General features: G+C 43.7%; 1 protein-coding gene across 5 annotated transcripts in view; it reads right to left on the reverse strand.

Annotated features, from left to right (window-relative positions):
- agrn (agrin) overlaps positions 1–26,323 on the reverse strand; it is a 194,681-nt gene that overhangs the window by 52,347 nt on the left and 116,011 nt on the right. For all 5 annotated transcript variants that reach the window (XM_053849443.1, XM_053849446.1, XM_053849444.1 and 2 more), the window contains 4 exons: positions 14,489–14,713; positions 12,594–12,818; positions 10,539–10,745; positions 2,502–2,723 (listed from right to left, as the gene is read on the reverse strand). In XM_053849443.1, the coding sequence (XP_053705418.1) occupies positions 2,502–2,723; positions 10,539–10,745; positions 12,594–12,818; positions 14,489–14,713 (879 nt within the window). The remainder of the gene's footprint in view (positions 1–2,501; positions 2,724–10,538; positions 10,746–12,593; positions 12,819–14,488; positions 14,714–26,323) is intronic.

Raw genomic sequence — 26,323 nt, forward strand, 5'->3', positions numbered from 1 at the left:
TCTTTTTTGACAAATAAAGCCAAGCTTTGAAGCTTCTACACTTAGAAACACTCAGAGAACCTTTGAGGCAGAACTGGCAACCAGATCAGTGCAGTTGTGATAAACCACTCGCAACACAAGTTGGCGGGAGTCCTCCGTCATCGCAGCTCACTTTGGACCGCTATTTGGCGTGGACGCTGGGGCTGTACTTTGAATCAGTTCAAAATTGGTTCCTCCATAATTATTGTGTTTTCTTTTTTAAGGTATTATTTTTTTCATACAAACAAATCAATCAAAACTTTGTTGCCACACAACTTGTAGCCACACAAGAATTCCAACTAACCTCAGTGATCTGACCTCAAACTGATGCAGGAATGAATATAAAACAAAAAATTCCGCCCGAATATTAACTTTGATATGGTTAGTTTAATGCCATAAAAGTTGAAGACAAATAATGAAAAGGTCTCTGCAATGGTTACAAGTGGGACGTGTCGCCGTTAACCAGTCCAGGTGCGCCTCCTGGAACCTTCTCCTGACCTCCTCCAAAAACGGATGAAGTGTGCTCTGGGTTTAAAGGTGGATGTGAGGGTGAGTTATCGAACCAGTTTGGAATACAAAATACCTTTGAAAGCACAAAGGATGGAGCCACTGAAATGTAAAAAAAACCCCAAAAATGCCTCTTTGGTTGTGTGCTGTTGTGTTGATATCCTCGCCGGGACAGAATTGCAGCTCCGGGGGTCTGGGCAAAGTGTTACCTGAGGATTAGGCCCAAAGAGGTAGTTTGTTTATGTTTTGAAGGCTCGCGAACATGGCCGGATGATAACAACTCCCCTGTTGAAGCCTGTCTGCCTAGTGCACTATTAACTCTGCCCCCCACTTTCCTGCTCCGCCTCATCTTATTTACTTTCATTTACTTTCTTTGCCGCCTTTATTGCCTTCCTCTGCTCTTTTGGCAGCCTTTCTCAGACCTCTTTCGTGCTGTTTATGCGGCCTATATTTCATACTCAACGGTGTGTATCATCTCCGACACCTGTAGAAGACGAAAATGTGAATTTGTCATTCATGTTTCTGGAATATTCCAGGAGGCTGGCTTGCAGTGATTTAGTTTAATCTATATGAAAGATCACTTTTCCAAGGCGGAGGATATTCAGTAGGGTGTCTATTAACTGCTGGCCCTCTCTCTCCCACACAAGGTCGCCCCTCACTCACAGAGAAAAGGGAAGGAAAAAGAAGAATAATAACAAATGTCAGTCATATCGCTATAGGGTTGAACCTGAGCTGTATAGATAACCACCCTCGTTTTTTTCAGGGGCAGGAGAGGAAATAAAATTCCGGCTGAGTAAGCCTCACACGGCTGTTTTGTTTCACCTCGTTGGAACATGGAGCTCAAGTGTCTCCACATGTAGTTAACATGCGCATCTTTTTCATACTTACTGTTGGATGGAACATGAGTCGCAATATACTTTATCGATGTACATGTCTCCACACAAATAAACTCGGCATTTGATGATATTTTTCTTGCGTGAAACGGAACACACAGCACCTTAAAAAAACGTCCTCAACTCCTGACTCCGCTTTGAGTCATTCCAAGCCTCTTCCCTCTCCTTTTCTGCTTCATAAACAGTATATTAGAGGAGGAAATAGCCTGAGATAATTAGGTAAGATAATAGCTACAGTCAGTCAGTGAGTTGTGATAGTGCTGAATAAAGACTCGTAAAGCCGAGCAAACAGCCTAGAAATAAGCCACGCTATCATTGCCGTAATTCCTCAGCTGGGTGATGCTCGGCAAGACCATGACTCAGCGATTTAATGGTATTACTTCACCCATTTTCAGGACTGCTCCTCTCATGCTCACGGCTTCTGATCACAACTTCTATCTCCCAGGATGTCTGCCTTTTTTTTTTAAAAGAATTCCGACACAAAATAGAGAATTAATCTAAAAAAGAAGCCACTTGTCTGGCGTCAAAGGGTGGATGAGGGAAAAGAAATGTAAAAATACCCACTCATGACTGGTGTGTGGGTGTACCTCTCTGTGCAAATGTGAACATTGAATACCACTATATTTTTACTTGGCAAATGCATGTCTTTGTTAATGACTCACTGAGCGACTGAAGAAGCCAAGTGAGTCATGGTGCTAATTACAGACTGGCTTTCCAGTCTGTAAACAGCATCACACTTAAAAGGTCAGAAGCAGCAAACTGGTGCTCCAGTGACGGCACAGAGCGGCTGAAGAAATTCATCTGAAAATTCACTGTGATAATGACACTATCATTGGCACATAATGTGTCTTCAAAAGCGGCCAACATGATGGGGATGTGAGATGACTGTGATAGAAGGGAGGTCAACAATACAACAGACTGAACACGTTTTCAGACCCCGCACCTGAAGTTTAACAGTCATACAGTTGATACGATGTGAAGCTGTCGAACTATCTTGGGTCAGTGCGACAGTATATCACACACAGGGAGCGTCAGGAGCATGCAGAACTATATACCAGTGTGCATGTATGTTTAAGTACTCACCACAGGGCCCCTTGTGTTGGACGTGGATGGCTTTCTGCAGTGCACAACCCATCGCCCGCATCTCACAGGGGCTTCCATAACTGTGGCCGTCAGAGCCGCACACCGGGTCAGAGGTTTGCGGACAGGCCTCGGGACACTCACACACCGGCTCGTCGTTTTTCACCACACAAACCGAGCCGTGTTCACACACTTTTTCCAGGCAGGGGCTCGGCGCATCTAGATCTGGGATCCAAACAGGACAAAGTTAGTGGAGCACCACTGAAGCAGGGGTGTTTACGACAGAGGTTGGAGAATGGTTGCAGGTTAGAAAGGTTAGGAGAGCAGCAGTGATAGGTCGGGGGAACTAAAAGAATGATATATCTGTCTACCTTCGCTCCCTTTGTCATCGCCATGCCTTTGTACCTGCTCTAAATCTTTGAGGAGGCTGCTGAATCTGGTGGCAGCAGGACGGTGGATAAAAACCCAGCCCTGTGGCACAGTCAAGATGAAACAGCCGACGAACAACGCTCGCACCGGCATTTCTTTTCTTGGGCAAGTAAATGTCTGGATTAATTGACGTTCCCCATGTGCCCTTTCAAAGGCTTCCATTTGCATCTCAGTGAGAGCCACCGCTTCGTCAAAGCTAGTTAGAAGAGAGCAGCAGTATCTATGTGAGAGGGGACGGAGATTAAAAAAAAAAAGAAACAAGCAAAGAGAAGAAAGGGGCTGTTGCTTAATAATTCAAAAAAGGCTAGCTTCTGGGCAGAGGCAGATATGAAATATGGACATCACAGAGGTGTCTGCTTGAGTCTGGAAACATGACTTCATTAAAACCCGGACTGGATTTTTCAAGCTGTAATACGGAGCTGGACTAACGGAGTGGAATTGACAAGAAGAAAGGGAAACCTGAAAAGGCCATGTAAAAGATGGGCTCAGTCATCACCTGTCATCCTCACAGACCTGTGCAGTTACATCTTTATGTTTTTAGTGCTCTGAATCTTATTGACCATAACTTGTACGTAAAGTTTTTGGTGACATAGGACTGAATAAAAAACGTAAAATAAATACACCTATATTTAAAAATGAGAGTATTAAAATGATACAAGATAAGCTGCATTCACGCATGCATTTTTTTAGCTCTGAATTTCAAATAATGTCACGCAAGTAGTGCTGTACGAGTGTCAATCTCAGTTCCAAATGAAAAAAAAAAATCGCCCTTAGCAATCAAGCCACCCATTGTGGCTTTATTATCAGACCATTATGGAATTAAATGGCCTCACTGGGATGCACACTTGGCATGCTTGGAGCCCGATGATTTATTTATCAGCTCAGAAGCCTCCAGTGCCGCAGCTTTTTCTAACGCTGATGCTAATTGTCAGCTGATAACACAAACTGAGGCAATTAAATATTTGAGATGAAAGAGGGGTGAGACGGATAAGCATCGGCGGCACCTGAACATCCACGGCTTTGTGATTTGTGAGGGGAAATAAACCCCAGGCTATTGCAAAAAGAGGCTTTCTATCAGCTCAAAAAAGCTCCGATGTTCCACATAAACACCCGCCGCGGAATTTAGCAGGGTTCGAAAACAACTGATCCTTTCCTCACCTCTCCTGTGTGTCTGCTGGTGTGTGTAACCAGCGCTAAGCTTGTGATCCAAGCTTAACTGTGTAACCTTGGCATCCGTAAAAGTTCGGCAGCCCACATCCCAAGGACAGGCTCGGGAAGCCCAACTGCAGCCTCTGATAACGCCTTTGTCTGCTCTTGTCTTTGTCTCAGTACAAATAAAAAAAGATGAAAGAATTCCCCTCCAAAACTAATTTTTATCATGCACTCCCTCTACGGGCCAAATCTTTAGCGGGTCTATGAAGACAAGGCCAACTTTCCCAAGCGTAAAGAAAATGAAAAAAACAATTGAAACCTGAAGCTGTCTTTCATTCTCCCTCCAGGAATTTTGCCGAAGCTCTACACTGCTGGTGGTCACATGCCTGCTGAGTGATGGTGACCACTCACCTTCCTCTCATGCTTGTTTTCCAGCCTCACGTTGCCTTTCTGCGGTCGCTCATTGCGTCCTGAGTGACTTCAGTTTTAGCTCAGTACTCGGCTGTTGGGGTTTCTGGGTGAGGGGCAAATTCTCCCTTTTCTCTGTGGCCATCAAATGGCACCACACAACATCCGCAGCTAAATTTTGGACATCAATATCTGAGCAGGTACTGAGACCAGCCTGGCACAGCAGAAGGGAGACTCACAAAAACACCCATGAATATTCCTTCTCATCAGGAATTGCGCACCTTTGTCCTGTATTGCGCTGCCAGTTGGGCGGACATCACATTCTGAGCATCGCCTCTACCTGCCCCCCCTCCCTGCCATGCCTTGTGTAACATTTCACATTCAATTAGAGCGCTATTTTAAACCTGCTTCAGGATACAGATGACTCTGGGCCACACTGTGCCGAGCCAACTTGCCCCTGGGAAACCGGACGGCCTTGCTGAAGGAACTACGACGTGCTCATGGATGGAAACGTCCTGCTCACACAGGGCTCTGACATGTCACCTGTTTGGTAGCAAAGCAGGCGCCTGTAATTGTAGCTGCCGTGTGCACACAAACACAGTTAACCTCCATTACATTCGACTAAAATGCAGGGAGATTATTTTGGCGAGAGATGTTTCCCATCTCATACATATGTTAATAGGAGCCTTCCATGCCGGTCTTTGTGCTATTCCAAATGGTTCCTTTATATTATGCAGGACAGTGAGTCAGAGTAATCCTGGCGATGCATGTAGTCGCCAAATGGAAGATTTACTTACATGCACAGTACAACACTGGACTACAAAGGCGCTAAGACCCACCTTTTGTGTTTTTTGTTTACCCTGAACGAAGGAATTCTGATTGGATTTGTGTTTTTTTATGTGAGCGACACAAAGTGCTTGATGCAGATTCATAGTGGATTATCATATTCGTATACATTTTCGCTTCCTTGAAGAGGCATGTTCACTACGGGAGTCGCATCTTCATTGGTTGCAGCACGATTCCTTTTGTCCAAATGGGAGTCAGCACCTCGCTCAAGTACCAGATGTTCCAGTGTTCTGTCATTTAATGTCAGCACAGCCTTAACTTTAACATTACCACCCTTTCTTCCTCTCAAAACGGAGATGAAGGGCATCTTACATGGTGGCATCAACACATTTAACATACATCAATAAAGTCCAGAGCCAAAGCGTCAGCAGGGGCTCTGATTCCTGAAATTGGAAATGAGCGGTGGATCACAGCGTGATGACATGCTACACCCACATCACCTTGAGTGGCTTCTGACAACCTGTTGACTCACGTCCCTGCGCCGCGCCTCCGTGCTGGCGACTGGCAGGCTGTTAAAAGTGCCTGCTGTCAATCTGGCTCCCGCGGCACTTCCTCGAATTAACTTGATTAGGAAAAACAGCACCGCTGATCTGGGACTGACTTCTCCGGCTGCACATCCTGCACAATCACCGGCGCCTCACCACGGCTCAGATGCTCGGCAAATAAACATTAGATATTCAAGTCTCGACAAGGAAGGTGAACGCCGCTCCTTTCTTTCCTGCCACGCAAAGCTCTTTTGTCAAAGACAACGGATCTGCTGCTGAGTGATTTTCTGTTAACCTCCGGAGGCGACAGACGAGACATTTCAAACGTCTCATTCACACTTGCAAATTTTTTGGTTTTTCCAAGACATGAAGTGTAGTAATGCAGCACTCCGGCACACTGCTCTTTGTACACATAATGCTACAAAAGACAAGTTGTCTGCTTTAAGGTCTGCTATGAATCTGTCTTTCAAAAAGGCATCTGTGATTTCAATTGAAGTCCAATGAAGCTGGCTTGTCATTCCACACAAACAATTGCCGTATGTCTTTTCCTCAGCAAAACTGCATCAATACGTCCCGAGCGTTCACTGCAAATTATGTGGTTCTGAACATAAAAGAAACTTAGATTTAGAAGTGCTGGATAATTTATCTTATTTTAAGCATGGCTTTCTTTTTTCTGTTTTTTTGACTTTTCACAAAAATCTTTTTTTGTCTTCAATATACAGGAAATCCTAAAATGAGGTATCTGGTAAAACATGATGTTTTACATTGCTAAAACTTGTTCTTTCATTCAAGTGCTTATTGTTGCTCTTAGTTCCAAGGATGTCCAGATGCAGCCACATCACAACTCATCATCAAACAGTCATTTATTTCACCATTTTAAAACCAGATGTTTTATGCTTAAATTTAGAACATTGTAGCGATCCAGGCCTGCTTTGGAAGATAGTATTATGGGAGCTGGGTTGAGGTGTAAAAACAGATATTTAAGAGCATTGTTATGACATTATGTTTATTATCTGGTATGTTTGTGTAGAGTGTTAATGTTTCCCTTTCTCACAAATACAGTTAGCATTGTAAGTTTGTAGGATATGTGAGGAGAGGACCTGTTTCCTGTGACATTATTTCAATAAGAGTTTGTTTTCTCTTGTTTTTTATATGCTTTTTTGCAGTATGTTTTTTGAAAAATACTCATTTTGCGATGAGGATATTTTTACCTGAACTAACCAGGCATTGCCCCTAGATTTTGGTATTCACTATCTTGTTCCTAGACTCATCATATCATTTTTTGCAGTGTCGAGTGTTTACAATCTTCATGGCAAAAATGTGATATCCATGAAATCCTGCAGGTATTTTTGATTAAAGCAGGACTCAATAAGGAGATTTACTTTTGAAAATTAACTACAGTGATCTAGAATTGAGGTTAAAAGAGGAAAAACAGAACCTGGTTTCAATTTTAAACCCATATTTAAAAACAATGCTGAGACATTTATCAAATGTTGGAATTGGATTGCTTAAAACTCAAACTTTTCGCCTGTCATTTCCTCATAATGGAGATGAGCATGTTATTATTGTTCAACTTAGTCATGAACCATTGAATTGTTGCAGCCTGACATTCATTTTTCATCAATCAGCTGCAGGTAAACTGCTGTTGTCTTCGACCTTGCAGTAGTGTTTGGATTGAGGCTGGTGTGGAGAATTCTGTAGTCAGTATTCAGTATTCCAAGGACCAGTTAAAACAACTCACCAGAAGTATGGCTTTATCATCAATTTCAATGGAACACCATCCTTTTTCATGTTTTAATCAGGCAACACATGACTCCAGGGGCTATTGCAGTTTGACTCATGTTTTAATCAATTTCAGGAGCTGCTCACGACGGTGGAGAACCGGCTCAACGTGGCCAGAGAGCTTTTCTTAAGATGAAAACTCAGAGACAATCAATCAGGAGCCAGAATAAAAGGCGATATTTGAACTTGTATCGTGGAGTGAAGTCCTGGTCTTTTCCCTGCCACAGCTCTGACTCACTCCCAGAAATTCCTCCAGAAGATTTGTGACTGTACCTGGACACGAGTTCATCAGCCAAATGGCACGAAGGCATCTGCATCTAGAAGATGAACGGGCGTCCCATATAAATCACGCCGTGGGAGGACAGCAGTCAGGACGGTGTGGACATGTGGGGTCCTTTACAGGCGCATACTTTGTGGCTGCGAGCACTGTTCGGGGAGGGGCGACATTTGGGGCTACTAGAAAAGAGAATTACTACGCTGTCAACTCTGGAGAATTTCATCAGTTTGACAAATAGGAGGGCGATCGATCAAACTGCCCTGTTCTCCACTTAACCAATGGAAAGGCAATAATTGTCCGTCAAATAGTGATCGCATGCTTTTCTATGGGAGCATTTCCTGGCATGACTGCGCAGATGATACACTGTGGTGTCAATAAATGAATAAATAAAAAGAAATCATCGAAAAAAAATTGTTTTGGTTTCGTAAATCTTTTATATATATGATTGCACATAGTATACAGGAATAAAAGAAAAATACATTTATATTTTTTTCTTTTATTGTTGTATACTATATGCAGTCATATATATAAAAGATTTACGAAACAATATGTCTAAAAAATAAATTGTAACAAAAACGTGGAAAAAAAGATGGTAAAGAAGGCTAAATGACTTCCATGTAGTACTGTAATAAATTATTTAAAATGAACTGAATGTTATTATATATCATCTGAATTACTGAGTGCATTTCAGAATTTAAACCGCGTGTGTGAAGGAGATGCAGTGAACCAATAAATTCAAATAATGTGCAAATAAACTCGATTTTTTTTTGGCCCAGAACGAATGAAAGCAGAAATATTGAATTGTGTGAGATGATCTGTAAAAGTTGAGGCAAGAGGAGGCAGCGGAACTGTCTTCCTATACATCGTCTGTCGGTGCAAACCCAGCGTCTCCACAGACACCTATGCATCTCTTTTGATGTTTAATTGAAGCAAATGGGAGGAGGGTGTTGGCTGAGTGTGTTTGCGATGCTCTGTTTTGGAAAAATATATATGCAAATGCCACTGGAATTGCATTAAAAAAACATAGTGGTGCGAGCTGCGAGGGGGGATGGCTGGGAACATGGCGAGAGAAAGTAACACAAACGGGAACGGGGGATTGAAAACAGAGCCACTTATTGCCAGGAATAATGGGAGCCAGCGAGACCTGCGCGGCGCCATTCCCGCTGCCTAATTTATTCACAGCCATGACGGCCAAATAATGCTAATGAGTGTCGGTGCCTGCTGATGCTGACAACTGCAGATAACTTTGCTATTCAGCGGTGCTCCGACAGTCCTACAGAAGGGACGGATCACTGCTGCTTTATCAGCTGGTGTCACGCCGACAATTAAAATGCAACTCTGGACAACGTGAAACAACACATTCGGTGCGCGCTCGGTTTGATTGAGACAACGTGACAAAGACGTACCACTGCAACACACTTGCTCGACAGACTCATTCATCCAACTGGAGTCGCGACTCCCTCCAAAACACAGAGTAAAAGAAGCCATCTGATAAGCTAAAATGACTTGGTAAGAAATACCGGTGTCAATGCGACGTATTTCGAGGAATACTTTGCATGATATTGTTTGGTGTCGAGGCAAGGTCTGATGTTCAGAACAAGGAATCTGAGAGCCAGATTACCTTGATGCTTGATGAAAAAGCTTGCGACATAATATATAGTATTTCATAACTGATTCTGATCGTGACTCTGACTTCGCTCCACTCAAACTCCCCAACTTCTACTCCACCACTTTGAAAAGAAAAGTCTAGTACTGCAGCAGTGCTCAAGTTTTCATTTGAAGAAACCCACATTTGAGGTCACATTTCCTGTCCCTTTATGTCCTGAGTGTTGTGATACCTGTCTCTTCTATCTTCTGCCTCAACTATTATTGCATTCATCCTTTCATCTATGGAGCAACTCAAAAGACCAGAGGGTGCAGTTAGTTGTATTAATATCAGGCGTCTGTGTTTTGCAGGCCCTCAGATGGAGAAGCTGTGTAAGTTAGAAGGAGTGGCTTGCAGCATGCAGCAGAAGAAATAGGTGAGTACAGAGGGAGGTAAACAGCAGCTCAAACTCAAGAGAGGGGACAGATTCTCCAACCTCATGGATGACCTTCTGGACAAAATCAACGACACACAAACAGTAAGGAGGCACAGAGACCAGCAGGAAAAAAAAGACAGCGGCACAAGACCCCTCTGGTTAGGGTGGCACAGGGTGAGAGTGAAGGCTTCACCCCTCAGAATCCGTCTGATGAGGTGACCACCTGCAGCCGGGCAGCCGGGGAGACGGCCACACGGACAAAGACAAACAGACAGACTGACGCTGGAAGAAGAAAGAATAGCTTTTTAAACAAGAAACGCCACAGGGAGGACGAAGACAGACACAGACTTAACCACAGGAGACAGTGTGGGGCATGTTTGGTTTGGAGAAATCAGGATGACTGGCATGGAAAAAAATGAACGAGTGAAGTGAGAGCGCAAAATGAACGGCACTTGTGTAACCCCTCCCACATGGTTAAATCATTTTAGACACATTTGGGAACAAGGGAAGACAGAAAAGCCTGTTATCCTGAAAGATGAAGAACAGATAACAACACTTAAAGCCAACGGAGATAACACACTGAAGGAAAGAGGATTAAAAGCCCCAAATCGGGCCGTCAAACATGTTTGCCTCCACTCACCACAAGGCCCGGGGTGCTTGACAGGAATGTGGGTCTTGCCGAGACACTCGGATTTGCGGCGCAAACAGTCGTTGGTGTAGGTGTGGCCGTCCTTGCCGCACACAGGTTTGTACGTTCCGTCGCATTCGATGGGCTCGCAGGAGCAGCGTGCGCTCAGCTGCTCCACCAAACACACAGCGTTGAAGACACACTCCTCCCTGCACTCTTCTGCAAGTGATAAAATGAGTCATATTTATCATACTCTGACTTGTATACATTGGCAAAACATAAACATTTATATTCACCTATTAACCGTACTGATCCAGTGAAGCTAAACCAACAGCAGTTGGCCATATTTTCTGTCAGAAGTTGTGATTTCACTAGCTCATCATTTTCGGTGACTAAAGAAAATTATCAGTCAAAAAAAAAAAGTGGGTGTCATGATGTCATGCTTCTCCATCAAACTTCTTATTTAACTCAAGTCCACGAAGTTCTTTCACTCTCTCCAAAAACTTCACTTCACAGCATAATTTAAGGGTCACGTTAAAAAAATCCACATAATTATATTCTTTTCATTTTGACTGGCTAAGCAGAAATCCATAGCGCAAATTAGGGGAAAAAAGTAAAACGGCAATTTTGCTATTCAAGTGAGAAAATCCAATTTGAGCCCGTCGCCTGTTCTGTTGGAGCTGCGCTGACGGTATTTTATTTTTTTTCCCACCCTGACTCCTGATCTGCGGATCAAAATTGCGCGGCTTTTCAATTCCTTTCTCTCCTTTCTTTAAAAGCCTGTCATGCCACACTTAATCACATCGCGGCAATAACTCGGCGAGAGGACGACAAGGATGTGCAATGTCATGGTTACAAGTGGAGATGGCCGGTGTGATGAGCTACCAATTTGTCATTTGCTTTGGGATATGATTTCATGGATCTCCTTTTCCAATTGAATTATTCTTTCATTGGAGTTTGGAAAAAGTGGCAGTGAAGACGACATGGTACACACTAGAAACCGCCTCTTCCTCAATAATGCAGGAGAGTGAAAACAAGAGACATTTGACTGAACTGACCCCCGCATTGCTTAATAACTCTTACCAGGGTTGAAGGCTTCTTTACCCGGCAAGAGTCAAACAGTAATAGAGGGAGAGTTCCATCACCTTCGGAGTGTCAGGCGTACAGTAGGAGCAGACCGCTGTGTTGACTGAGGCTTAAACTCCCTGTCTAATAACACGGATAACATCCCCCAAGACTCTTGTCCGGTGGAAAGACTTTGCCACTCACATGGAACCAGTCAGACTCTCGGACCTTGGCCATTTATCTAGTGCCACTGAGGGGATCAACAGTTATGAGGTTGGATCTCAGGACTGAAGTGGCATCAACCAAAGGCTGTCTTCAACTAGTTATCATCTACTTGACTGTGGGAATAGTTTAAATGCTTGCTTATTTGGAGTTTGGATTTTCAGAGTAGACATGTAATGGGTATACAACAAATAGCTTGTAACCCAAAACCCAACTCACACTGTTTATGATCAGGAAATGTGTTAACGTGCAGTTTTTAACAATTTATATCTATAATTCCTCCATTTATCTTGCAGGAAAAATCATGGAGTTCCAAATAAATCATAGAACCATGCAGGTTTTTCAACACACCGTCACTCCCATGTTGTAATATATTGACTTTGGGAAAGAAGACTGCATCCTAAATTGACGACAACGGTCGGAGATACATGTCAACATCATTCCTGTGTCGTGATCCAGGCCGAGGGAGTGAGTGATGTCATGGGCTATGTATAGCCCCTGACGTGGCTCTCTGACTGAAACACATTGCCGTTTGAGGGGCTTCAAATAGCTTCAAGTGACTTACCACACTGCCCACGGTGTCAGGATATACTGCGGAAGGCGGAACATGCACTTCAATGAAAACCTAATGCGTCAACATGCAACGTGGAACGCTGACTTTGACGTCAACATAGGCCGTAAAAGTCCACTTTCCCGACTTCATGGGGTGTGTTGTGTTTTTAATCGCCTCATTTTGAGACACTCGCGAGTGCTGAAGCAATACATGACAAGGAGAATTACCAAGCCGTCGGCAGCGTCCCGCGTGGACCTTCCTGAGCTTGACGCCTTTCTGCACGCCAGTTGCCGTCATGGCGCACTCGTTGGGGTAGCTGTGACCATCACTGGCACACAGAGGCTCATTAGCAGGTGGGCAGGACTCTGGCAGGCTGAAGATAAGCGGCTCCCGGGTGAGGGCCTCCACCCGACACAGCGTCTTCAGACTGTTGGCACTGCCTTTACATGGATCTGAGAGGAGAATCCACAGTGAATCCAACAATTCATGAGACAGAATGAAACTCATAACACTTGAATTTGAGGAACAGCGCGGCCAAGCATCTTACAAAAACACTTAACACTTCATGCAAACCCATCTACACAAACAGAATATACGAGCCTGCGACGCTACTTTTTCAGAGCGGCAAGATCGCCATCATTTTCACTCCACAGACATTATCTGAAAGTACCTCATAGTAGGATGTTAAATATGAAGGTAAGACAAGGAGACAGATAAAGACACAATTTGATGAGTTCTCCTTCCCTCAGAGACAAGAGTAGGTGTTGCACACTTGGCTGTATCAGCCCAGGATCTTAATGGAATTGGTTTGTGAATGTGTGGGACGGGAAGGTTGCTGCTCTTTAAAATTGGAGCTGGTTTTTTTTTATAGAGTTTACCACGCTTTGAGCGAGCGGGAAGACAAAGGATTTATGCAGCGGCGCGACACATTAAATCACTGCCAAGCTGCCGACAAGTCATTTAAGACACACCAAGGATGAACCGCCCCGTCATCACAGCGAGGAGGGAGCGCTGGGAAAGGGTTCCATGGACCTTTGGCAGTATAAGACATGGAGACATAAGGGGACACAGTTGCTTCTCATGACAAAACCCAGTGTGACCTGACACACAGTGACCTGAATGTTAATAAAGCAGCTCAAGAAAGACACCCACAGCTGCTTCATTCTGCTAATTTCAACAAAATAACTTTTTTTCCAAAAACTTTTAAGAAAAAATATCCTTGCCTTGGGAGTAAACAGCCAGAAGTGGGTGTTAGCAACAGGAGCCGAAATGCAAGACACAACATGAACAATGGTCTACTGAAAGAAAACAATAATTTGCACCACTGGAGAGCCCATGTGCAACATTAGGAATTAGAGTGGAAAGACTAGCAAGGAACCGCGGCGGTAAACAACCTCAGGGGTCGAGAAAATACAGTAATGAATACATTAGATATGTGGTGACTACTAGTCGTGAAAGGCACACTCAGAAAAAGGGCTGCGTGTTTCACAGTGGGGTTATTCAGTATATATCAGTGATCCCATCTGAGTCAATATTGAGATCGAAACTAGAATCTAATAGCAGCATGGAGACAATATATGACAGCATTCTAATAATACCATCACATTATTGGAACTGACAGAAACGGGGAGCTAACTTCATTTTTATTGGAGTCTTAAAGTAGAATTTTTGCAAAATGGATTCTGACAAATCTGTTTACCAGGCGCAGAGGGATTGAAACGTCTGATCAACAGAACACATTTAAGTCTCAATTTGTTTTGATTAAATTTTCATGAAATTCACTTATATACTTATATACACTTCATCAGACAGTTCTCGAGTTATTTTATCAATGTGACAAAAAAGGAAAAAGTGCATTACAGGGCTTAAGTTTTCTTAATAACGCAATGATGCTTATTCTGCTTTCGAACCTTCCACTTTTCTCATAGCAGGGCCGAGAGGCTGTTTCAAATGTACCAGATCCATCTCTCAATGAGAATATTATTTAGAAGATGGTGCTGCCATTGTCACTGGAGAGCTTTTTAAAGCATGAAATAGTGGCCACTGCGTTTTTTTCTGGCGCTGATATTTCATCCTGTAGAATGGAAGCTGAGTGAAGCACTAAGAAAATGAAAGTCCTTACCACAGTGTCCTTGGTACTGCACTCTGATGTTCTTCTGGTTCTTGCAGGCGTACTGATGAAGTACACACTGGTTGCGATAGTCCTTTCCGTCGCTTCCGCAGACAGTCTGTTCCGTCCGCCCCTCGCAGCTGAGCGGGCACATGCACTTAGCGGACAAGCCGTCAGATGACTGGACGCAGGTGCTGCCGTAGCTGCAGGTCACGTCGCTGCACGGGTCTTTGAGAGCTGCGGAAGTGGGCAGATACAAGTATTTAGTTTTCCTCAGACGCACAGTGGTTATTACTCTGAAGAGTCCACCTGTCAGCCGACTGTAACAGCTATTATACACGAGAGTGCATCGTTGCTGACTGACTATCTTTAAGTGGCTGCTGGTGCGCACTTGGGAGCCGAGGCACAGTTATTACGGGTGTCAACAACTACTTGATAGTGGAATGAGGATGCACTTTCACGGCTGTTTATCCCGGCACACCAGTTTAGTCTCATTTCTATTTCCACAATTGGATCCCCAACACTTTGGTTTGGCACACAAAAAAAAACACCCTCCGAGTATTTACCTTTTCTGGAAATGAGCACAGAAATGAAACGGAGGAATTGAAATTGATATTTCTCCCCGAGGACTATGTTTGCACCTTAATCAAGCGCCGAGCCACTTGATGTTGAGTCACTCGTGTCCCTAATGGAGAGCAACTTTTAATTTTGCAAGGCTTCGCCGCGCAAGCTGCTTTCCGATGTGAAGTTTTGAGCGTTCATTTTTGAGCATGACGTACATTTAGAACGTCTGTTTCCAATAAAAAGTCAAAAAAAACTTGCCAGTGCAATAGACCAACATAAATAATACAATTTAAAATACCCTTTCATTTTTCAAGTGATGGTCACATGGTACTTAATATTACAAGCCAGAACAATAACAAGACAAGCAATATAGGCAAGAAAAAAGTTATAATAACCATATCACATATGACAGCACATTTGAGGATCAACAGGGGCCCCTATTTTCAGATTCAGCCTCCTACAGTTTTAGGTTTGGTGCACTGCTTCAGCAGAGGCACCAGTGTCCTATTAATAAAAGAGTGAAAGCAGATATATTATGGATAAGCAAGGAGCTGGAGATGATAAGAGCACTGCTCTTGATCAAAGGATATCACCCCAATTTCCATCCCTCATGTTTGTGACACATTTCCAGCCTCTTCCTTTCTCCCTCCCGTCAAAAAAGTCCCTTTGAGCTCCACTGAGTGCGACTTATTAAGGAACTCTTCTTTAACCCTCAAAAGATTTAAGCCGTGTTTTCGGAACATGGGAATGTGCCGGAGAGCTCAACAACCTCAGAAAAGTTGTGCTGAGTTACATCTGTGGTGGTTTTACTCCTTAGTTTACTGCAAAAACATCAGCAGCTGGTGACTTCACCTTCAAATCTAAGCATGAAGCGCAAATATGGATCCGAGCAGGAGTCGTTGCAGATGACCACACTTGCTGTATTATTGAAAAAAAAGTCATCATTTGCAGGATGAAGTTTCATGAAGAAGTGCTTTATCCTAAAGATCATGGCGACGACGTAAACTTGGGATTTGTACAGTTACTCAGTGGTCCTCAACCCTTTTATCACCACGGACCCGTCTACCTTTGACCATTTGTACGTGGCCCCGGGGGGTATGAAGTTGCCACTTTGAACCATCAGATAAGGCCTCTGCATGTTTGTGTGCTTGGCACGTGGGAATCACAGACCATGACGACTCCATCGGTCAAGTACGACTCCTGCTATTGTCTGTCAAAACTTTCTTCATCTTGTAAGCTGTGGGCTCTTTTGTCTCTTGACTGAGCCACTTCCTCTTTGCAAAGAGACTTTCCAAAGGTGGCAGTTTCTGACTCATTTTGCGAGCTTGTGGGTTACATCTTGGCTCTCATGTAACATGAGGCTTAACAAAGAGAATCTGGTCTTAATAATCATTTTTTTCAAAATAAAAGATCATTCAAACTCAGATGATTTCTTGCGCAGCCCGGGACCAATTGATCCACGGACTGGTACTGGTCCACGGCCCTGGGGTTGGGCACCACTGCTGTAACTGACATTGCAATTGCACCATAACCTTTGTGGTGCTGAAAACATCATGCTGTTCTGATGACCAACCAGAAGTACTTGCCGGTACTTTTTGCAAAACATTCACTGTCTTGAATGATAAGCACCACTTTATTTGCCTCAGTTTTTAAGAGTAGTTGACTTATAACTGTGATGGGATTGGGGCGCATGAGCCAGGTAGAATTAGTAAGCCAGGCGTGAAATCCTGATTTAAATGCCGACCGAGACTGATGTTAGTCGCGGGCACTGCCCCGATGGGCCATCAGCAGAGAGAAGTGTCCCCCAAGACTAGGACAACATGGAAAACTGCCTGGGCGAATGTGATCAGCGTTACAAAGAAAGAATAACACACACACACACATATATCACCCAACATGACCGCTAACTTAAGGGACTTCTCGCTCACATTTTCTCATTATGATCATGTGAAAGGTGGAATGGGAAGAATAGCAAGCAGCCAGACAAGTCAGCGAAGGTCCCGTTGTGAAATTAAAATGATCCTTAGTGCCAATTAGATCAGCGGAGTAAAGCTCAGCGAGGTTTAGGCAGCACGGATAATGAGACAGATAAAGATGCAGAGAGAGATAAGGAGTATGGCACTGGAAGAATATTAACTTCAACAAATGTTGACATAAATAAATAAGTAGAGAACCTCTAAATAAAAGTGGGTTCCAAAGAAGACTCCATCAAGTCCTAATCCAGCCAATTTGATTCTAATTCTGCAGCATCAAAGAGTACAATGTGGATTTGAATAAAATAAAAACAACGGCGTAATCGCTGCCCAGCAGAATTTGAATAGCCAGGCCTCCTGCTATATCTACACGCGGCAGGTCTGAATCATTTTAAATCTTAGTGCCGGCATCTGCTGCCAGTCGGGAAACACTGAGGCTCCACCAGCTTTGTGCTTCATTGTGATTTCATGCCATTTCGGAGTGTGCACTTTTCAGAACCTGTGCAGATTGGGATTTAAAATTTTGGGCGGAATTTCACCGTCTGTGATGTATGTCCGCCGCAGTGAAGTCGCTGGTTACGGTGAAATTTAAGAAGCGAACGCTTGAACAGAAATTTTTCGATTGGAAACACTCCAACAGCTGAAAATTCATGGAGATTCAGTCTTGTTTTTCCACTCACTCCGCACAGAATATGGAGCCGTCAATGCTAAATAACAATCTGTGCAACTGTACAATCCCTCCAAGGAGGAGCCAAGGATGATGTTGAAAAGCTTCTGCTCTCTAACTCATTTCATTTGCATATGATCAATGACAATTCAGGGTTAAATTAGGTGACTAACCAGCCATTGATTCGTCGACTCGCTGTCCCTGCTTGTGCTCTGGCACTTGACTCAACAGTTGGCTTTGTTGCTTACGCTTCTTTTTGTTTTGACGCAACAGTTTTGATCATTAGATATAACTAGCTATGAAATACGGAGGAAGCTACAGCCGTTTTTTCACCCAAGTGGTTGGAGTGCTCCATTTCTCCCTGCAAAAGTGGGGCAGAGGAATTTTGGAGGATGTGCAGGATTACAGTGATCCTCTCCCTTCTCATCTCGTCCCCTGGCAGCAGGCAGACAGCCAGGCAGGTGTGGAGCCCTGCTGCTCTCTGATACACTGTTTTACTCTGCGGTTTATTAAAGCTTCATTAGGGACAGCAAGCTGTCAGACCCATGCCGGCTTTACCTGACGCCCCGCCGCCACTGTGCCAACAGCCACCCAGACCAGTGTGAGAGGGAGGGATGGAGGTTCAGATCAGTTTCCAAGTGAGTTATAGACATATTTGTATGGCATTAAAACTGACGTTTGTGTGGCTCCACAGATCCTGTTGCGGTTTAAGTGGAAGAGAAGTCTGTGCTGGAGCTGATCAACTGCAGTGACACAATGTGGGGGGACTGTTTCATGACCGGCAGGCAGTCAGGTGACACACAGCGAGAGAGTGGGCAGATTCACGAACTTAAAGCTAAAAAGTTCAGCGCTGTTTTTATGATCTTGAACACACATGATAAAGCATAGACCATTAAGTGTATCAGCACAATGTGGCAGACAGAAAGGTCAGTCTTCAGTCACATGCCACACTACGTCTATCAAACAGTGTACTGACACCAAGCTGAGGTCTTCCAGAGAATAACATCAGCCTATAGTTCTGCATTACACATGAGAATGTAATAACTGCATTATAGCACATAATAACAGTGAAAAATAAAATATTACTCTATTTTCTTTAAAAAGCTTTCTTTTTTCCATTATCCATTATTATCCCCCCCAACCGCCACCAAAAAGGAAGGACAAACCATGCTCGTATATATGTGTACCTGCACAACAATTGCTGATTTATGTGCAAAAGATGAAGGCGCAACTGAAGATTCATGACCGAGTGATTGTGAGGAGAAGTGGTTCACGTGCAGTGCTGAGAAGGTGGAGGACTGAACTAGAGCAACGTGCAGACGTGAGATAAGGAGGAGGGTCAGCGGGGGAGACGGAGAGACGCAGGGGGGATGGATGAGAAAATAAACATGATTAAACAGAGAAAGTAAATACGGACAACGACTTCCAGACCAAGCGGAGCAGGAGGCAGGAGCGGAGGGAGGGCTGGAGGATTAACACTTCAACACCTCCACAGCAACACACACATTTTACTTTCTCTTCTATGAGGCCAATGGCTGGAAGATGATTTAGTGTTTGATGTAGTTCTTCAAAGAGCTGCATTGAACTGCAGCTGTTGCTCTCGTTCAAATGCTTTGCCGTTTTACCCCAAGAGGAGAGAACATAAATGAAAACCCCTCATCATCCTCATTACTCCTGGCCACACTTGCAGCGCAGTAGAGCCCTGTGAAATGGTACATGCTTCCATCCTTGTGAGGCCTGACTCAATGTGAGGAGGACCTGTCTCTGACTTTTGTCTCCCTCTGTAGCAATTCGGAGTAATTACATGGACTGCTGAAGCTTTCATTTCAGTAGGCTCGTAGGATACTCTCTGGTGGAGAAGTTCTCATCATGTATTCAGTGGTGCTAAATTTGTACACAAACGTATCCTCGATTTGACCTTTTTTATTTTAGCTCTTGAGTCATAACATTGTCGTGCGTTATGTTTATTATTGTTGCTCCAATAATAACATTTCCTGGATCTCGACTTGAGCAAGAATTGTTAAAAACACAGACTCAGGAACATAAAATAGAAGTATAAATTGTAATACTTGCACTTTTATTGACTTTATACCTGGAGTTAATTTACAGAAATATCTGTGAAAACAATGAGTTCTAGTGTTTAAAAAGGCCGTCGGCTGACTTTCTGATGCGACTGCACATTTGTCTCACCTTCAACTCAACACATCATCTTGATGAAAATGCTGTCACTCTGCGACTACCAATTTAAAAGGTGTAAAAATGAGGGTGCCACATATTTTCTACTGAGTGCCAGCAGGAAGGAAACATATTTGAGCAGAGCTAAATCAATCACAACAACCCAAAGACATTTTATAGTGGGGCGGCCAACATGGAAACTACCCTCAGTTAAAAGTCGTTGATGCTGAAAACACGTTTACAGAAACTTTCCGGGTGTAACGCAAAGGCACTTGGCTGTTTTATACGCGCCATAAAATGTGGGTTGTAAATTCTTGATTGCCGTAGCACATCTTGTTTCCTATGTAATGCTTGTCTCTTCAAAACAAAAATAAAAAAGTTGAAGTTTCCCACTCGATCAAGATTATTGAAAGCATCATTTTTGCGCTCGGATAAAACCCATCGTGAATGCAGCTCCGCAACCCACCACCAAGAATACCAGCCAAACTAAACCATCTGAGAATTTGGCAAATAAATAAATAACATTTCTAACAAGTGCATGTTGAAATTACAAACCTGCCTGCTACAGATCGAACCTATTCAGAGGAAGAAGACGTTCTTAAGACAACACCATTGAGCACAGATGGGGGGCTCCCTCCCCCGCTGGAAATCAAAGAGCTTCTTTATCTGACAGCGTTCATACATACGACCAAGATGCGAGAAAAGAGGGAGCCAAAAAAGAGAGATGATACAAGCTGATGGACGGTCTCTTTAACTGGAAAGCCTCACTGTCATCCTAATGGCCTTTGGGACAGGCTCTGTGGAATCGATTGGAGAACTGCCAGTTTTAATAAAAAGACTTGAGAGTCTTAGATTAAAGCTGGGGCATTTGAAAACAACAAAGATCTTTGTTGGAATAGGTCAAGAGGTGATTTGTTTGGGAAATGCTTTCAACTGCTTGTGTCTATAAAAACTCCATGTATTAAAGCGGTGTAAAAAAACAGCTCTTTATTAAGCTCACAGCAAGATGGCACATTTGAAATCCAAAGCTGCTTCAACCGGAACTTTCCTCAGCAAGTGGTCTGTATAAACAACCTCGAAGTGAAACCGAACAGAGATTTGAACCTGGCTAATGAAAGAGCCAAAGGTTTAGTCAGGGAAAGTGATTCATTTGAGATGGATGAAGGTCCTGCACAATATCTTTCATCACCGCTAACCATGACCTCATTGAAAAGGCCTGTTTAAATAGACTGCTGAAACCTGCGTTCAAGGCAACCCATAACATGCTATGGCCTGAATGAACTGATCATGAATGAGGAATGACCTCTTACAGTCTGCAGTCGACTTCAAGACTCATGATACAACAGGTTGGATTTAGAGGAACCCTTTGTTAGGGGGTGAAAAGCTCTGTCACCCAGGAGAGGCTCTGAGTCGATCTGCTGCCCATCCACAGTGAGGGAGGAAGTCAGGGTGCCTCCTTCTCTGGCTATGTCCTACTCTCAGGAGACCCAGGGGCAGATGGAGGGCAAGGCTGGATAGATTATGCCTCTCAGTTGCCATGGAGAGGAGGATGAGGTTTCTGGGGAGAGGGAAGCCGGGGTCTCTCTCCGACCTTGGATGTGAGGACGGATGGATGGTTGAATTCCCCGTGTTTAGATAAAGTTAAATAACATATCAAAGCACATTACTAGTGTCTTAATAAATGACATTTATAAACTGCACTTAAATCAAATGTTTGGACATGTTTTACGCAGCATTTCACTGGCCAATGGGAATTTCTCATTCAGGTACATGCAATTTATTAAAAAAAAAAACTTTCTTAGTCCGAAAATACCTGTGAAAGTAAACTGGGATATTACTGTCACAGAATGAAAAGGCTAAAACAGAGGCAGCGGTCTGATGTTGCGACGGATATGGCTGTGCCTCATCCTTTGACTGCTGTCTTGCACCTTTTATCTCCTGGGATGCTAAAAACGGCTTCAAAGGAACTAATCTCTCGCGAGGAAATCAATGTTTGATCGAAATGTTCACAGCACAAGCTTTGCTATTATTTTAATATTTCCCACAGTTTTGAAGTTGGCTGCAACAACAATGGAGATAACTAGGGATCTCATCCACAGCAAAAAGGCACCATCTCTTGGGGGGGAGGCAAGGTAGAAATGTCAGAGTAATGAGTGCTTAGTAGCAGAAAGTGAAGCCCGATTGTAAACGCAACAAAGACCCTCGCTACATATCAACTTCCTATTACCCCAACTTGGTATCAGACAAGTCCCTTGAACGGACCGCAGCTATAGGATATAGGAGACAGTTTAACATGACAACAATTTAATTTAAGACATGACCAAAGACTGCCAGAGATGGAGACAAGCCAGAGGAAAAGACAGACAACACTGTGGCTGTGTTATTTGTTTCAATTTCAGTCAAACTGACAGAAAAGTAAAGTGCGTGTCTGGTAACTACACAAGACAAACCAGCAGCCCACTGCATCCTCGCTGTCTTAATAAAGGTGGAATTGCACATAAATGTATTCACAATAAGCAGATTCATGCCGGAGCCTGAGAAAACATGTCGTATGATTGAGAGTCAAGTGACTCTGGTTAACCACTAGAATAAAAAGCCTCAGTGAAACAGTATATTTATTGTGGAGGGTTCTGTAGTAGAGAATGTGATGCTACGACGACACCAGCTTTAAATCCAGTGGCAGACTCGCACTTTCAGAACGTGTTGTTTGTTGCACTTCTGTCAAAGCTGAGATGAAAAATGATGAAAATATAAACCCTCACACAACAATATGATTTTATTTGTCTTCATTTCTGAAAATTAATTGTTGAATGAAAAGCAATGGGTGAGTAACTCCGGTCATAAGTGGCAATTAGCCATCACCACTCGTGACTGGTGTTTAATTATAATTTGTTGAAGAACATGTACAGCCCAAAAACAGAAAGTCATTTTTCCCTATGAACAGAGGCGGCCATTATTGGAGCGCACAATTATAATCGCATATAAACCTATTACAAGGAAGAACATACATATTCATTCAGATTCGCTCAAATGCAGACTTAATTAAAGCATGGAGTTTGACGCAGAAATTCCTGCCTATTCTCCTCTGAATACTTCTTCAGGTCCAGAGCACATCGTCCGTCTCCGTTTCTCTCATTTCGACCCTTTCAAATCCCACATTGAGTGTTAACAGAGTCTCATTAGATTGCTAACCAGAACACCGACAGCGGTCTAGAACCAGGCGCCCTGGATCAATACTGCTGCTGGCGGTGACGCAGCTTTCACGCATGACTACATGAATGGAGTCTGTTTTCATTCTCTGCTGGAAAAATTACCAGGTGAGGTAGCTGATAAAATGAGTGCAGTGACGGCAGTGTTGAAGAGCAGTTAGCGTCAGCACCATACGCCCATACTTAACACATCATAGTACATCTGGTGCAAGTACATAGCTGTAGTACGGTACTGGTCCGCCAACATTCAGTTGCAATTGAAAGCAAATAAGTCACCTTCACCTTCACCTTTTTCTGCCGCTTATCCGGGGTCGGGTCGCGGAGGCAGCATTCGGAGCGAGGAAGCCCAAACTTCCCGATCCACACAAACCTCCTACAGCTCTTTCCGGGGGATCCCGAGGCGTCCCCAGGCCAGACTGGAGACATAATCTCTCCAGCGAGTCCTGGGTCTTCCCCGGGGTCTCCTCCCTGTAGGACATGCCCAGAACACCTCCCCAGGGAGGCGTCCAGGGGACATCCAGATCAGATGCCTGAGCCACCTCAGCTGGTTCCTCTCGATGTGGAGGAGCAGCGGCAACACCCCGAGCTCCTCCCAGATGACCAAACTCCTCACCCTGTCTCTAAGGGTGCGCCCAGACACCCTGCGCAAGAAACTCATCTCAGCCGCTTGTAGCCGCGATCTCATCCTTTCGGTCATTACCCAAAGGTCGCGACCATAGGTGAGGGTGGGAACGTAGATTGATGGGTAAATCGAGAGCTTCGTCTTGTGACTCAGCTCCCTCTTCACCACGACGGTCCGATACAGTGACCGCATCAATGCTGCCGCTTTCCTTTTCCCTCACTCGTGAACAAGACCCCGAGATACTTAAACTCCACCACTTGGGGCAAGAACTGTATTCGACACATATAGGGTTTAAAAGTAAAGAAGAGCCTCATGTTGTGCAGCACATTCACCTGACATCTCGAAGCCCATTCGTGAGCAGTTGGTGGTATTGTATGACTGGTGTTTAGCAATCGATAACATAGCTCCAAAGATGATGGAGGCTATGGCTGTTGGCCGTCAGCAGGTTATACTGAAACCCAAGATTAGCATTTGAGTCTTCACTGAGTCTCCTTATGATTCAAGAGCTTCATTTCAATTCTGGATAAACTAAAACATTCGCGTTGTAATATTGTCTGGAAGTCATTTGGAGAGGAGTGACACCAGAAAAAAGGCCAGCAGCAACATTTCAAGCCACTCAAACATTTTGTAAAAATGGCTGACATAAACATCATTATATTTACGGCACAAAACAGATGTCTAAAATACAAAAGTCCCCCATTATTCTGTTCAATGTTTTGAACAATTTAGGCAGTAGTATTATTTTTCCAAAAAGACCAGGCTATCAAAATATGCGGGATATTTCAGACAAATATTTTCCGATTGTTGTTGCCAACTTGGCTGGGAATGACTTAGTCAGCAAATGAACTCGACTGAGATGAAGCGTATTGCTTGCTGCATTAATTAATGTGTGTGCAGACCAGTCCATTCCCTCTCTAATTGATTCAGAGACTGCAACTGTGTCTGGGAAGGTTTATACAAGGACATGTCCCAGCACCCGAGCTGGACACGCATGCAGTCTCAACAGACGTGCTGACAGTCCTCATAAATTCACCTTCAGATGGCCAGTGCCATTCTTCCTCCACAGAAATAAAAATGTAATGTCCAGCACTGTCGAGGGAGCGAGTGCTCATCTACCACACTGTTCTGCATTCACTGAAATATGAGGGCAAAACTACACCCCACAATGTTTAATTCAAAGCCAAATACATAAACATATGAGTGAGAAAACATCAGCCAGTGTTTGCTATTAAGCAGTTGTGTTTGTGTGCTGATAATTTTTTTTTGGGGGGGGGGAGGTGCATGAACATAATTTCTTTGCCTGCAGGGTTTCAGAGGTGAAGACAGGAATTAACTTACAAGTATCTCTGGTCACAGGCGAGTGGAAGATTGAGCAAAAATGGATGGAGCAGCCCATTATCATCTCTTTACGTGGGAGTTGTGCGGCCACCGACAATAATAACAATAACACGCATTTAGCATTTTAGCAGTATACAAAATGTGACTGTGTGCTGTATATTTACACTGGCTATGTTTATGTTGCGGTGGTGAATGCTGAGCAACAGTCAATGCCTCCGGGAAATGAGAATATATAGGAGCCAGAGTTATTCACTGTGACCCCTGGATGTGTGTTGGGGCAGGGAAGTGAGTGCACATAAATACAGACAGTTTTCAATTACTGAACATTTTTAACAATAGCACAATGTGTATATTCATATTTATTAAATTAAATATTTTGAATATTGTAGAACTAGCTAATCCATAATAAACAATCATAGGAAAGGCACTGAAAAATGTTGCTACTGAGGAGGTTTCACAATTTGAGGTTGGAAGTGGCAGCAGAAATATGAAAGTGAAGGGACGGTAACAAGACAAGTGTTAAAAAGATAGAAAGTTAAACGAGTGCCTGGGATGCCAAAATTCATCTTTGACTTTCTACAGCTATTACCACTTGTCCACTGTCACCGGGGGCAACCGACATGTCACCGGGGTGACAAAAGTGATCGTTGGAGCATGAGCAGAGAGAGAGAGAATTGGACCTAATGGCACAAGAGGAAGGAGTTATGTGGGGTAAAGGAGGAATAAAGCAGGATGGGTTTCATCTCCAGACTTTACAGCGCTGCAGTAGAATGAGGATTCTGGTTACAGGAGATTTCCTGAAACCTCAGCGAGCGCCCAGCTTTGGACCCTCTGAGGGGATAAATCAGGGCTTTAACCAGCCAAACGTAGACACCTTAACAATCTGCAAGCCCGGCAACACAAAAGACTATAGCCTCGGTGTTGGCTTCAGTTTAAAACAAACAACAATAGACACACAACTGGTGAACAACATGGAAGGCTGATTTGAATCATGAGAAAAATGTAAGGCTTAAGAATGGTTCCTCATTAATGTTCAGCTACACAGCAAGATGAAGGTGAGTGTAGAAAGGCTTCCACAGAGCTTTGCAAGGCTTTCGGGACTCTAAAATATGAATTTCCCAGGTAATGATACAGTGGACAAGAAGCCAGTTCAGCTGGAGAATTATTGCCGATGGACACATGACTGCTGTAATTCACTGCCATTACGTCGTGTCAACCTCAGAGACAGAGACAGCCTTAATACATGATCAAGATCTATACAACTCTAAAATATAGGAGCGTTTACAGTCTCTTCCACAA

This window comes from Synchiropus splendidus, chromosome 18, assembly GCF_027744825.2.
Source record: "Synchiropus splendidus isolate RoL2022-P1 chromosome 18, RoL_Sspl_1.0, whole genome shotgun sequence".
NCBI lineage: Eukaryota > Metazoa > Chordata > Actinopteri > Syngnathiformes > Callionymidae > Synchiropus > Synchiropus splendidus.